General features: G+C 35.2%; 1 protein-coding gene across 10 annotated transcripts in view; it reads right to left on the reverse strand.

The window, feature by feature from the left end:
* Positions 1 to 14613, reverse strand: part of KIAA0825 (KIAA0825 ortholog) — a 252026-nt gene that overhangs the window by 144492 nt on the left and 92921 nt on the right. For all 10 annotated transcript variants that reach the window (XM_068667712.1, XM_068667714.1, XM_068667713.1 and 7 more), the window contains 3 exons: positions 12589 to 12779; positions 10244 to 10426; positions 822 to 932 (listed from right to left, as the gene is read on the reverse strand). In XM_068667712.1, coding sequence (XP_068523813.1) covers positions 822 to 932; positions 10244 to 10426; positions 12589 to 12779 — 485 coding nt within the window. The remainder of the gene's footprint in view (positions 1 to 821; positions 933 to 10243; positions 10427 to 12588; positions 12780 to 14613) is intronic.

The raw sequence follows: 14613 nt of genomic DNA on the forward strand, positions 1-14613 counted from the left end.
TAGGAAGATACTAGGTAGGAGGTCAAAAACTGACAGCATTTTGGACTTCAATAGGTCATCTCTCAAGTGTTAACATACTTCTATAAAAAATAAAAATACTTTATCAGAAAAAAACAAAACAAAACAAAACTCAGAAACACAGCTTTTCATAAAAATGGAAAATGAAAATCTCTTGGGAAATAACTTTTGAAGAGGTGGAGGAGGTGAAGGGGTTAGGAGAGAATCTACACTGGTGTGGGAGTGCTTCAGGTTCAAAATTAGAAAGGGAATGACAGCACAGCTGGTAGCATATGTCTCATATGTAACTTGTCATTATATGCGGTGACACAGAAAAAGAAATTAAGCTTTTGCCTCTAATCATGCAGTAATCTCCCAAAAAATCAACTACGATCAAGCAGCATATATTTGATGTGTTATTTATATATCAGACCCTTTTTTAACCAGCAATCAGAAACAGAAAGACATACATTCTTTATCTCCCCTTTAATTATAAGTCTTTGAGAACTGCACCTGTGCTGAACTACATTATTGTCAAGAGCTATATACTCTAATTAAAGCAAGAAAACGTTAAATACAATTCAAATATCAAACATAATGAATGCACGTGCAAAAAACTACACAGTACACTGCTTTCAATGTGACCTTTCTTATAAATTCTTAACTTTGAAGACTAGGGGAATCTGTAACAAACATCCAAAAATGCTTCTATATTGTTTCATTAGAATATTAATTAAACATGTATCCAGATATAATCTTTTCCAAACTATTTGATTAATGTTGACTATCTGGTAGTTTTATTAAAATCAACTTTTGTTACTCACTTCATTAAGGAAGGAAAGGATGATGGTATGCAAAATAACCAGTGTAATGGGTGATAAAAGTCTTTGGAAATAACTTGAGGAAGATGTTCTCCAGAATTGTTCTGAAATGTCCTGAAAAGAAAAACAATAAAAAAAAAAACAAACAAAAACAAAACATGTCTGAATCATATGGGACACTGAAAATCCTTTTGAATCAATAATACAAATATATATCAATAGAAGATGGAAAATCCATTATGATAACTAGTACTACATACATACGTGCATACATGTAACTGCAAATTTATTGATCTTATTTGATGCTACAAATGTCATTCTCATTTTATTTGCTTTCACTATTTGTAGCTCAGCATCTAGCACTTTCAGTAGAGTTAAAGCAATTGTCTTCATATATTTAGTCTCATATAGCAGATTTTTGAACTATATTTTAAAATGCATTGAATAAGCAAATTGCTCTTTAGCCATTTATTTCTATTGATCTTTTGTTTTTGCCCAATACATGCATCATACTATCAATATAGCAGTATCATAAACATAAGTAAAATATCTTTTGAAATTTTAGTGGTCATCTTTTGCATTAACACCCAAGTAGATATAGACTTTGGATGAAACTGGAAAAAAATGAATCAGAAGCCTCAGATCTCCTTCACTGGCTTGTAAGATATAGACAGAATAGTGATGGAAATATCTGCTGTTTAAAAAAAAAAAAATAAAGACTGCTGAAGAATCAGATAAATTAGTTTTATGTCACTCCTCCTCCATTATTTCTCTTACCTAAAGGCTGTGAGAGGCAAAAATCACACTCAGCGAACTGATAACAAAAATTAACTATTCTTATTTGTTACTGATGTCATTTGACTATAAAAATACCTATGTAATCGTAAGGACAGACATGATATAATTAATACTTGACTTAAATTATTATCTAAGATTATAAGATACAAAAATAAAAATTAATAAATGTATTAGTATTTGTACAGAGTATTTCTGCAGAAGGGATGTCATCCCTTACATACACCCTCCATTAATCATTACCAATTATCACTCTTTTTGCAACTCACTTTTTTACTTACTTGGCTGTGAATGTTTCATTTTACTAACTTGCCTTCTCTAAGTTTGTTCCTTTATGTATCATGGCTGGAATTTTCCAAGTTACGCTGTGGAACAATTGGTGGAGGTGACTTATTGAAACTAAAGATATGTCCACATCTTAAGAGAAGGTTCAACATTGAGGATACTTTCAGAGTGAGAAGTGGTAGATACGCAAGGAGTCTGTTCCACAATATTCCCCCTGGCAACATAACCTGCAGACTTAAATTTTGGTAACACCAGGGTGGCTTAGTGTGTGGAGTCTAAGAGAAATAGTATGGAGGGTGGAGCAGAGTGAAGACACTGCAACCAAACTCTGTGCTCTCACTGCAGGGATGGGGAGCTTGATGGTACTATGGGACTGCCAGACTGCATAGCCAGCCCTGAGCCAAACTGATCATAAAATCATGTCCTCTGGTTAACTTTATTTATTATAAGTTCACTGCAATGACAAAATACACCTCCATCCCAAAGGCTACATGCCTCCAAGGTGTAACCACACCTCACTGAGCATGTGCTCTGAATTTCTCTGAGCCTGTAACTTTAAAGCAAAGGCAAGACAATTTTATACCAATCATAATGACGATCAATTCAAGCTCCACCTAAAAGCAGGAATGTAGTGAAAAAAAGGCTCAAGAAAGGAAAAGTGTTAGATGGTTTTTAAAGTTGTTTAATGTTGAGAGACAACACCACAGACAAGTCAGGAGGACATCACTGACTTTTGGGGTCAGCTGACAGGCTGTCCTTCTCTTCCCCCCCCTCCACTGGGATGCCTACTGGGTCAGATTTGAACCCTTGGTTATAACTAGTGCTTCCCTAAGAAACCTAACATTCTTTATAGAGTTGTTTCGTAAGCCAACTTGTATGTAGCTGGTTGTGTTAGTCATATTCTTAGTATTTGCATGTGCTTTGCAGACAGCATCTTTATCATCAGCAATCCAAAAGACCTGTCCTCCTGTAGCTTCAGTAAATTAAACCAGTTGCTAATCTGCTAAACTGAAGGTGTATTGTGCTATATGTGTGTTCATGATTGTGGTAATTTGATATATTGGATGCGATAGGACTTTAGTGCTGAATTGGGCATCACTCAGAATTCAAGCCCAGCCACCCCCAGCCACTCTGATATCTGAGGACAAGTTGAGATGCAAGGGGGTTTAAGTCCTGCCAAACTTCTTTATTCTTTAACACAGCATATGCAAGAAAAGTAACTACCTTTAAAAATGTCAGTTCTGGACTCTAGAATGGGCATTTTAGTATATTTGCTTTACTTTCTGGAGAGATTCAGTTTTATTCCTGATTTTCAGTAAGAATTCTTTCTGTTGCAGTAAGAGTTGAAGGACACTTAAAATATCTAAGGAAGAAAGATGAGGTTTTTCTCAGGACAGGGGAATCTTTTTATATCGCATAAAAAAGTCACTGTCACAATATAGAAACAGTGTGAGTAGATTTAAACACTTAAAACCGGAGATAGAATTGGAATCCAATTGGAATCCAATTGGAATACAGTCTCAATGATTTCTTTACCTAAAATGTAAAATGTCCTCTTTCTCATAGGGTGCTATATCATGGTGGCATTGGCAGTATTTGTGTTTTGTCATTTTATTATTTCAAATTACTTTAAAACTTTTTTCTTTTTTATTTTCACAGTTGTATATCGGTAATTTAGAAGTACAGCTACAATGTCTATAAGGTCACTGTTTGCTTATATGACTACAGATGAAAGAAAATTACACTGTGCTTAAGGAAGACAGGTGTAGAGCTTTTGAGCTCCTCCAAAAGAAAGGGTAATTTATTTGGAAATTACTTTACTGATCAAACAAAGCTAGTAGAAACAATGTATTACAGGCTTTTAGAATGATCTTAAGTAAGCAATATCGACCAGAATGGTAAGCATATTGTAAATTTATACTCTTTGTGAATTCATGAAAAATTAAAGCTGAGATCATAATGTAGATAAAAGGAGTACTTAAACAGAAAAATAGTTATTTTAAAAACAGTAACTTCAACAGTCTGAGAAAATTCAAGGGAAAAAAACAAAAACAAAAACGTATTGTCTCTCATCCCCTGAAATATTTCTCTTAATATAGCAAAGGACAGAGCCAACTTCCTACAAGAAAGAAGATAGGTACAGATTGGGTGGCTATGAAAGAAAAATAAATAAATAAATAAATAAAAATGTTTTAGAGATTTCTGGCTAATGCAGGTTTTTAAATATGGTGTCTTAGCTGTCTCCTGATGACAAGCACAGGGCATACATTTGGCCTCTAAGACTTACAGCAAAACATCCTTGCAAATTTTGAAACTGACATGGAGAAAATGTGATGGTTTTAAAAATTATTTAAATTTTACTGCCTTCAAATACTAGAAAAAGTGAAGTGTCTAATGATAATAAAATGGTGACAGCAGTCCTCAGTGTCCATTGCTCGTTATGTAATTTTTTACCAGAACATAAGGCAAAACCAGCCCTCTGCCAGACAGTTTAATTCAACTACTCTTCTGACAGAAGTATAATAATAGGTAGTAGGAAATTTGTTTTGACTACAAGATATGTTAAAGCAGCTGCTTATAGTCTCAAAGCAGTGGATAGCATCTGTGAAAGTATTTAATACCACAGCAAGATTCCAAGTTACAGGAGTTTTATTCTTCTGTAGAGTATGACAAGGTGAGAATTGATCTGGTAAACATCAGTGCAGGTGTGAAATAATGAAATGCCAACAAGATGTATCCTAATGGTATTTCCTTGCAGACTTTGAAGAATTTAGCTCTTTATACGGAAGAAACAGGACAAACAAGTGAGTCATAAATTAGGGTTAAGAGAAATATCTTTTTTTTTTTTTTTAGGTTTTACCCAATAGATGGCAATTTTACCAATAAAAATTCTATTTATTTATTTAAATTCTATTTATTCTATATTCCTAAATTCTTCTCTCAGAATTCAAGTTATTGGCCTCATTTCTTGTTGAGAAAACAAGACATAATAATTTGTATTACAAAATCATGAAAATCTGCATCCACCTTACTCTTTATGATCTCCACTAAAAGAAAGATTATGATATCCTACTCAGTACAAAAGACTAACAGCTATAATATATGTAATAATATATAACACATTCTACAAACAGCTGGCAGAAGTTGCACAATCACCAGCACTTGTTCTCATGGGGGACTTTAACTTCCCAGACATATGCTGGAAATACAACACAGCCCTGAGGAAGCAGTCCAGGAGGTTCATGGAAGACATCTTCCTAACTCAGCTGTTAATGAGCCTACCAGAGGAGGTGCCCCTCTAGACCTGTTGTTCATGAGCAGAGAAGGACTGGTAGGGAGCTGTCATGGGTGACCATGACATGGTGGAGTTCTCTATTCTTGGTGAAGTCAGGAGGGGGGGCACTAACACTGCTACCTTGGACTTTCAGAGGGCAGATTTTGAATTGTTCAGGACACAGGTTGTTGAATTGTTCAGGTCCCTTGGGAGTCAGTCCTCCAGGGCAGAAGGGTCCAGGAAAGCTACATATTCCTCAAGAAGGAGGGGCTCCTTCATGGCGCTCCTTCAAGGCACGGGAGCAGGCTGTCCCTGTGTGCTGTAAGATGAGCCATCAGGGAAGAAAATGGGTGTGGCTGAACAGGGAACATTTTCTGAGTGTTCAGGAGAAAAAGAAAGTTTATGTCTGGTGGAAGAAGGGGCAGAAACTCGGGGAGAGTAGAAGGAGGTTCCCAGCATATTCAGAGGGAAAAAATCAGGAAGGCTAAAGCCCAGCACGAGCTGAACCTGACCACTATGGCTTAGGATAACAAGAAATGTTTTTACAAATATATTGACAGTAAGAGGAAGGCCAAGGAGAATCTCCATCCTTTACTGGACATGGGGGGGAATGTGACTACTGAGAATAAGGAAAAGGCAGAGGTTCTTAATGCCTTCTTTGCATCTTTCTTTACTAGTCAGGCCAATTATCCTTGGGCTACTCAGCCTCCTGACCTGGAAGTCTGGGATGAGGAACAGAAAAAAAAAACACACTTCAGGTGTAAACAGAGACCTGCTGCTCCACTTGGACTGTCATATATCCATGGGGACAGATGGGATCCACCTGAGAGTGCTGAGGGAGGTGGTGGATGTGATTACTGGGCCGCTTTCCATCATCTATCAAGCAGTCATGGTCATCCAGGGAGGTCCCAGATGACTGGAGACTTGCCAATGTGACTCCCATATATAAGAAGGGCTACAAGGAGGACCCGGAGAACTACAGACCTGTCAACCTGACCTCGGTGCCAGGAAAGGTGATGGAACAGGTCATCTTGAATGCAATCACACAGCATATGTGGGACAACAAGGGGATCAGGCCCAGCCAGCATGGGTTCACAAAAGGCTAGTTCTACCTGACCAACCTCATCTCCTTCTATGACCAGGTGACCTGCCTGGTGGATGAGGGAAAGGCTGGTGATGTAGTCTACATCAAAAAGGACAATAAATAAATAAATAAATAAAAATAAAATAAAATAATAAATAAATAAAAAAAAACAAACAAAACAAAACAAAACAAAACAAAACAAAACAAAATAAAATAAAATAAAATAAAATAAAATAAAATAAAATAAAATAAAATAAAATAAAATAAAATAAAATAAAATAAAATAAAATAAAATAATAAAACAAAATAAAACAAAACAAAATAAAAACACTGAAGAGGACAAAAGTCCTCTTTTTTTCAGAGATACGGGTCAGCAGCAAGAAAGCAGTAACACCTAGGTTTTGAGGGCACATTCAGGAGGACATTTGTTAAACTGCTTCCTCGAAACTTGCTCAGAACTGAACAGTCAAAATGCATCTTTGTGGATAACACGAAACTGGATGGAGTAGGTATGTGAGTTAACAAACAGCAAAGTCATGAATCAAAGATGAGAAGACCAGCAGAAAACTCATGGAGTTCACTGAGGTAAAGTGCATCTTTACTAATGTAATGATGAGGTAAAGTGCTCCAATGACAGAACAATAATAGGCTGGGAACTGATTACCAACCTTACAGAAGAACCTGGGTTTTAAGGCCTGTGTGGTGTTGAATATGAGGCTACAGCATAGTCTCATTAAAAATAGTACAAGCCATACACTGGGCTGCATTAGGAGGAGTATGGCAAGCAACCTAAAAACCGTAACTCTCTTAATCTACTTGACACCAGTTAAGCCAGATGAAAGAGGTAGATGATGTCATTGTGAGACCTCTCTCAATTATTTTTTAAGGATCTTGGGAATATGGAGAGGTCCCACTTGACTAGAAGATGGCAAATATTGTCCCAGTTTTCAAGAAAGGCAAGAAAGAAGACCCTGAAAATTACAGTCTCACTTCAATGCATAGTAAAATTAAAGATCATTCTGGGAGTTACTGAAAAAAAACACTTGAAAGACAATAAACATTGGTGATAGTCAACACCAGTTCACAAGAGGTGCCATTGAGCTTAACTAACTTAATTTCCTTTAACGACAAAGTTACCCAGCTAGTTGACCAAGGGAATAGATGTGATCTTTTGGATTTCAGCAAAGCTTTCAATACCATCTCTCACACATATTCTTCTGCAAAAATGTTCAGCACAATTAGACAAATACATAATTGAAGAATTGGCTGACAGGTTGGGCTCAAAGAGCAATGGGGTTACAGCAGCCTGGCAGCTGGTCACTGGTAGGGCTCCCCAGGGATCCATTTTGGTGCCAGTTCTCTTCAATGTTCAATGTTTTTATAAATGATCTGGATGCAAGACTCATAGGCAAACTAAGTTTACAGATGACACTAAATTAGGAGGAGCTGTTAACTCACTTGAGGGTGTAAAGGCCTTGCACTGAGATCACAGAATCATAGAATATCCTGCGTGTGAAGGGACCCACAAGAATCATCAAGCCCAACTACTGGCTCTACACCAGACAACCCAAAATCAAACCATATTTCTGAGAGCATTCTCCAAATTCTTCTTGGACTCTGACAGGCTTGGCATCATGACCACTGAGAGAAGAGATTGGTGCCTACCCCTCCACTCTCCCTTGTGAGGAAGCTGTGGTCCAACATGAAGCAGCCCCTCAGGCTCCTCTAGGCTGAAAAAAGCAAGTGACTTCAGACACTACTCATACATCTTGCCTTCTAGACCTTTCACCATCTTTGTAGCCATCCTTTGGACAATCTCTAATAGTTTTATGTCCATACACTGTAGTACCCAAAACTGCACAGAGTACTCGAGGTGAGGCCACACCAGTGCAGAGAAGAGCAGGACAATCACTTCACTCAGCCATGCTGTGTCCGATACACACCAGGATTTGATTGGCCCTTTGGGCTGCTACGACACATGGTTGACTCATGTTCAACTTGCCTTTGACCATAACCCCTAGATCAGTTCTGTGGGGCTGCTCTAAAGCCTCTCATCCCTAGTCTGTATGTAAAACCAGGGTTGTCCCCATCCCAGGTACAGAATCCTCCCCTTGTTCTTATTAAATTTTATGTGGTTGCCCAGACCTCTAATTTGTCAAGATCTCTTTGCAAGGCATCTCTACTCCCAAGGGAGTCAATGGGTCCTCCCGGTTTAGATCCTGATCTTTATGTCTCACTAGAAGTGCTCAAGGCCAGGATGGATGGAGCTTTGACTAACATGACTTAGCTTAAGGCATCCCACTCCGTAGCATAGTAGGCCCCTTCCATCCCAAGCATTCTGTGACTATACTGAAGTCTCTTCAGAAAAGCCAGACAAGGGTGGAGAAAAACTAAACAAAAAAGAGTGAGGGCTAAAAACTGATGATGGCCCAAGATTCACAGGTGAATCTTGCACACTATTCATACAGAAAATACACTAAGTGACAGCAGGAAGCACAAGGTCTGTTCTGAGAATTAGGAAAGAGAAACCATCTGCCAGAATGAGTTCATTTAAATTAAGTATATTATTAATTTTTCAGCACCCCCACTATTTTGGCTGCATTTGAACTGCATAATAAAGATATTTGAGTAATTCTAATTCCCTGGAAGTAACAGCCAATGCCACATCTCTAGTAAATTGGAAATTAGCCAGTCCTATTATTAGTAAACTACTGAAACACAACGGTCTCTCATCAGCACTTTTATGATTACACAGAACTTTCTTAAGCAGTCTAAAGTTTAATTTAAAACTAACCCCAGCAGGGAAATCTTGTGGTACAAATAGAGAGCATGATAGATTTAATAGCAAAATCTTTACTTCACTTTCAGTTAATTTTACTGAAGTTTTCCAAGGTATAGAATGAACATAACAGATGGAAATTTTGATAATACAGCTGTAATTCTAAAGACAACTGATGAAGGATTAATATTCCCTTAAAATCACTCCTAACCTCTAAATTTGTTATTGATAGATTCTTACTGTGATGAACTACGTATAGCTACATAGTTACTAACGAACCTATAAATTCATCATAAAATTTGGTATATGAAAGCAGTTGGATATAGTTATTTGAGAAACTAATCTGGTAAACCTGTCTTTTCTTTGTAATCTGAAATATAATTAGTGGGTTAGGTTACCTGACAAATATTGGTTCTAATGAAACATGCAGTATAAAAGAACTGTTTTGATATAGTCTCATAGGCTTTTGAAAACAAAAGCGCTGAATACACAGTTCATAAAATGTATTCCTTTTAACTCAGAGAAAAACCATGCATCATCTCTCTAACAATGCTTTTCAGTTTTAATGTTATTTTTATTAACATAGAACAAAATATGACATTTTTTATATTCTTCTTAAGCAAAATTTGTCAGCTTTGCTTGCAATTTGCAGAGGACTTTGTAAAAATGCTACATCCTGTACATGTCAAGTTTTTGATATTTAGAAAACCAATTTAGTATCCTGAAACTTAGATGCGTAAGTATGAATCACAGAATTGTCTAGGTTGGAAGAGACCTCAAGGTCATCGAGTCCAACCTCTAACACTAACAAGTCCTCCACTAAACCATATCACTAAGTTCAACATCTAAATGTCTTTTAAAGACCTCCAGGGATGGTGACTCCACCACTTCCCTGGGCAGCCCATTCCAATGCCTAACAACCCTCTCAGTAAAGAAGTTCTTCCCAATATCCTAATAACATTCCTAATAACATTCTAGTTTACCTTGAAGAGGTTAATCCAAAGCTAATAAAATTCCCGTAGATTGATCTTTAAGCAAGATCATAAAGATGAGTTAAAGACCAAATCAAGAAACATTCAAAGGTTATCAAATTGTTTCAACAACATGCATTGCATTTGTATTTTAGCACAACTGTTTATCTTGAGAATACATCAATGTAAGTTCAATAACCTATCTTATCTCATATTGAATGTTTATTTCATACTCACTCATACAAATTCTTCAGTGGTGAAGTTAAAATAGCTAGCACAGAAAGCAGATTATTGCAGTGGGTATGTATTTTATAGATCTTGAGATCTCTATCTTCACGTGGATTCAGAAATTCCTGTACTGAACTGCAAACTGACCACAGCATGTTCTCAGTGGATATCAAAAGTGCTGCAATATCTATTCTGTAGGAAAGAAAAAGGGAAAATATTATTACATAGAACATTAGGATAGTGGTAAATTTTAATTAAAGACTTCTCCTCTAACAACAAAAAATACCTAAATTATAGCATTGGCTTGAAATTTCATTTTTCATCAGTCCCTACTGTGGAAATTCTGAAGATATTATGGTGCAAATATGCAGCTCTGTCACAGAAAAGCCATTACTGACACTAGTCAACAGAAGAATAGCAAAATACCAAAATGTCCTCTTTAAAAGGACAACGCCACTAGATGGGAACAACTTAATTTCTACACTACATTCAAATAAACTTAATTTAGTTTTCCTTATGATAACATTAGATTGTATATACTATTTTCAAATTCTACTAGAGTTAAAAAATAATAAGTGAACTAAATCTTCAGTTTGCAGAACTTCAACTGCCAGGCAACACATTATGATGTGGAATATTTCTGAGTCAGTAATCAGTTACTTTGATATTGAATAGCAGAGTATCATGGGTAATTGGCCTAAATAATAGCAAAAGCCCAAACTACAACAACAAAATTTCACAAGAGGATGCTGACATACAAGAGATAGTAAGAGATAGATGGATAACACAAAATATATGGCTGGCGTGAAGTAGAACTTCAAGAAGCACCTAAGTGCCTAAAAGCCGATGGGTATGTATATGATCATCTACATTTTAAAGATTCCTCTTATTTTTCAAAAACCTATGAAACCAGATGTGAAGTGGCATTTGGCAATATTATAGATTTCTAACATCTCAAGAACCATTGAGAGAAAATAAGCCCCCAAAGCACAGTATATGTGTATATGTGTGTGTATATACATATATATAGATAGATAGAAAACCAGTGATAAAATGTATTAAATAATATTCATTATAAATTGCTTTTTCATTTGCATACAACTGGATAACTCAATTCATTTAGTGAAAAATTCATGAATTACCTTATGCAAAACAACTTATCTTCAAAAAAGACAATGCAAAAAGTACAGTTTTGTTCATTATTTTGAAGCAAATGATTATTTCTACATTTAAAGAATACTGCGTTAATACACATTCTTATATGTCTGAGATATTTTTTTCCAACAAATTTTCCCCCAAAATTTGCATGAAATTATTTTCTCTATACCTGAAAATAAAGAAAGACCTAGAACTGGAATTAAGGCAGAAATAAAGCATGTAAACATTGGAATACCCTGAATAACAGGTTTTGTTTTGTTTTGTTTTGTTTTGTTTTGTTTTGTTTTCCCAGCTATATCAAGAACATGTGCTTGTACAAATTACTTAAACTTTCCATGACACTGTTTTCCTCTACACAGTAAAACTTATGAAGGCAGCACATAATGCGTAGCTCACTAATCACATAGAACATCTCTGCTGAATGTTTTCCATCTCCTACAAATGACAACCTCTTTAGTTTTTCACTTACAAAGCTACCATGGAGTATATCACTTTCAACATTTTAACATGGAAACATATATTCATGTAGTAAAGAGTAGCAAAGAGCAGGATGACAAATACACCAATTTATTCAATCAAACAAAAAAAAGTGAAAGGACATAGATAGGATGAACTTCCACCTCAAAACACCTGTTTTAATATTTATTAAAAAGAGCCTCTGGGAAAAAGAATCCCAAAAGGAGAACTTCCAACTTCCTGTTTCCTAAAATGACAGGGGAAGGAACAGCCTTCTGTACTGCTGTCTTTAATGGTAAATATTTTGATGTGACCCAGTAGGTCTTCCACTTGAAAAGGTGTATGAAGAAAATAGAACACATGGAGTTTTCTTCATGAATAAATGGTTTGATTTCTTAGGATGCCAATTCTTTTCACATTTTTTGGTTGCAACACCACTCCTCGATCCACTCTTCATCAAGAAACTTTCAAAAAGTCAAGCAATTTATATCACAATTTCATAAATATTTCTTTGATTCTGCCTTCTTCAGTATACAACTACCAAATATTATAATATAGTACAACTACCAATACAAAATATATTGGATTAAAATGACCCTGAAAATATTTGTTGTGTTTATATTCCCTCCCACCCCCTCATGTATATTAACAATTGACTTGAACTAAAGCAATGTATAGCAGAAAACAAAGGTTCATGTATTTTACCCATAAAAAGTGTATGTTAAATATAAAACTGTTACCTGATTTGTGGAGTTCTCTTGTAACTGGGGCATGCCTGCATATATCTGGAGGACAGCACAGCCAAAGATTGCTCTAGCACATCCATAAGAATCTCCTGGGCTAACTTGGGAGGTAGAATGGTGCATAGGTCATGATGAAGAGCACAGCAGAAATAATGCCACATCTGGACAGAGAACGAGCATCTTTCCCCCTAGCAAAACCACCACACAGTAAATAATAGAAAAACACCTTCCAAAATGTCAATTTAGTTTCTGCGAGTCTAATTAATTCAACCTGAAAGGAAATAACTGAAGAATTTCAAGCACATGATGATCAAAAAATGGTCCTTGACAAGATTTGAAATATCTTTATTAGCAAAAAACCACTTGCTCCATTTCAGTTACAAAACTAGAATTCTGCCATCAAACTAAAGCATGTGCATTTGCCCTTCTATATCCTTAACTAACCTACTCTCAAAAAGCTGTAGTGTCGTAAGTCCAATTTAAAAACATATTCTATAGGCACTAGAATAGCCATATGAATTTGATACACGAGTTTCTTTATCCTCAACAGAAAATAGTTACTTAAATTACTTAAGCTTGTGTATTTCCCCACATTCATAATTATGACATAATATAACCATGATGACAAACTTTTTGGTTATGCATAGTGAGGGCACAGTAAGAACAGGGTTTAAACAAAACAAAACAAAACAAAACAAAACAAAACAAAACAAAACAAACAAAAATCAATGAGCAATTAAATTATTAATACGAGGTACAAAATGTATATGTATATATTTTCATCTGATAATGGCAACTGATTTTAACAAAATATTTTCTGGAAAGGAAAATTACTATTAATATTTCATTATCTATGCAGAGCCACTCCAAAACCAGAGAAAAATATAAAACAGTCAAAATCATAGTAGCCAATTCATAATATATTTATGAAGAACAAATTTTAATTCAAATTCAAATATTTCAACTAAGATCTATTCAGAAAATAGCACTAGAATGAAGCTGAATCAACAACAAAAAAGTCCTGAACCTTCACCTCCCACATTCCAATGGAGCTGAGAAATATTTTAAGATTTTTAAAATATTTCTGCATTATCAGATATAGAAAAAAAAACAAAACATGATTTTTAAAACACTCTAAGAGTTTGATAGACATTTTTCCCTAAAGAAAATAATCTAGCTTCTTTTTAAATACACCGTGTAAGCAGATTGTTGGAAGTTGTTATTATTCCATGTTTCTCTGCCATCATATTTGAAGTTTAATTTATATTAAAAAGCAGAAAATTATGACAAAGTACTGGAGTACCTAACTTATGACCATTGCCCTACTCATTACATTTCTGATTGACATAGGCATCTCTAACATCTCATTAAAGGGGAGGAAAAAGAAGAAGAAAAATAAAAAGAAAGAAAAATCATCAAAACTACCAATTTTCCCATTTTCACTAATACAGAAAAGAAAAATGTAATACAGGCAAGTTTCAAAGATAAATTATATGCCTAGTTTTCTTCACATGCAGAGCCAGTGAAGTTTTAGAACAGGTTCAAGCATGATCCAACAAATCCAGTCTTTCTGATACTTCATACAGTTAAGCACTAGACATGTTTTTGCACACAGGTAAAATAGGATCAATATAGATCAAAAGAAGGATCTGAACATACAGAAGTCAGATTAAAATAACTTCTCATTTTTCTTATGTGAAACAATCTTTAAAAACATCATTATAAGAAAGTACTAGTTTAATTCATAACTCTACTCATAACTTCATAAGTTTGCATAACTCAGAACTTAATAATACATTTACGTAAGTGTGGATTTCTTAGATATAATATCAAGACTACTTTTGAGATATATTCTGGCAGAATTTATCCAGAAAAAAAAAATAAAAAAAAAATAGGCCTAACCTCATCTTACAGACACTAACACTTCCCATACATTGCAAAAACTTTTCTACTTGTACAGAACAAACATAGCAGCTACAAAATAATTAATCTGAATCCCTAATGGAAACTAATTCATTTTCA

Source organism: Anas acuta, chromosome Z, assembly GCF_963932015.1.
Source record: "Anas acuta chromosome Z, bAnaAcu1.1, whole genome shotgun sequence".
NCBI lineage: Eukaryota > Metazoa > Chordata > Aves > Anseriformes > Anatidae > Anas > Anas acuta.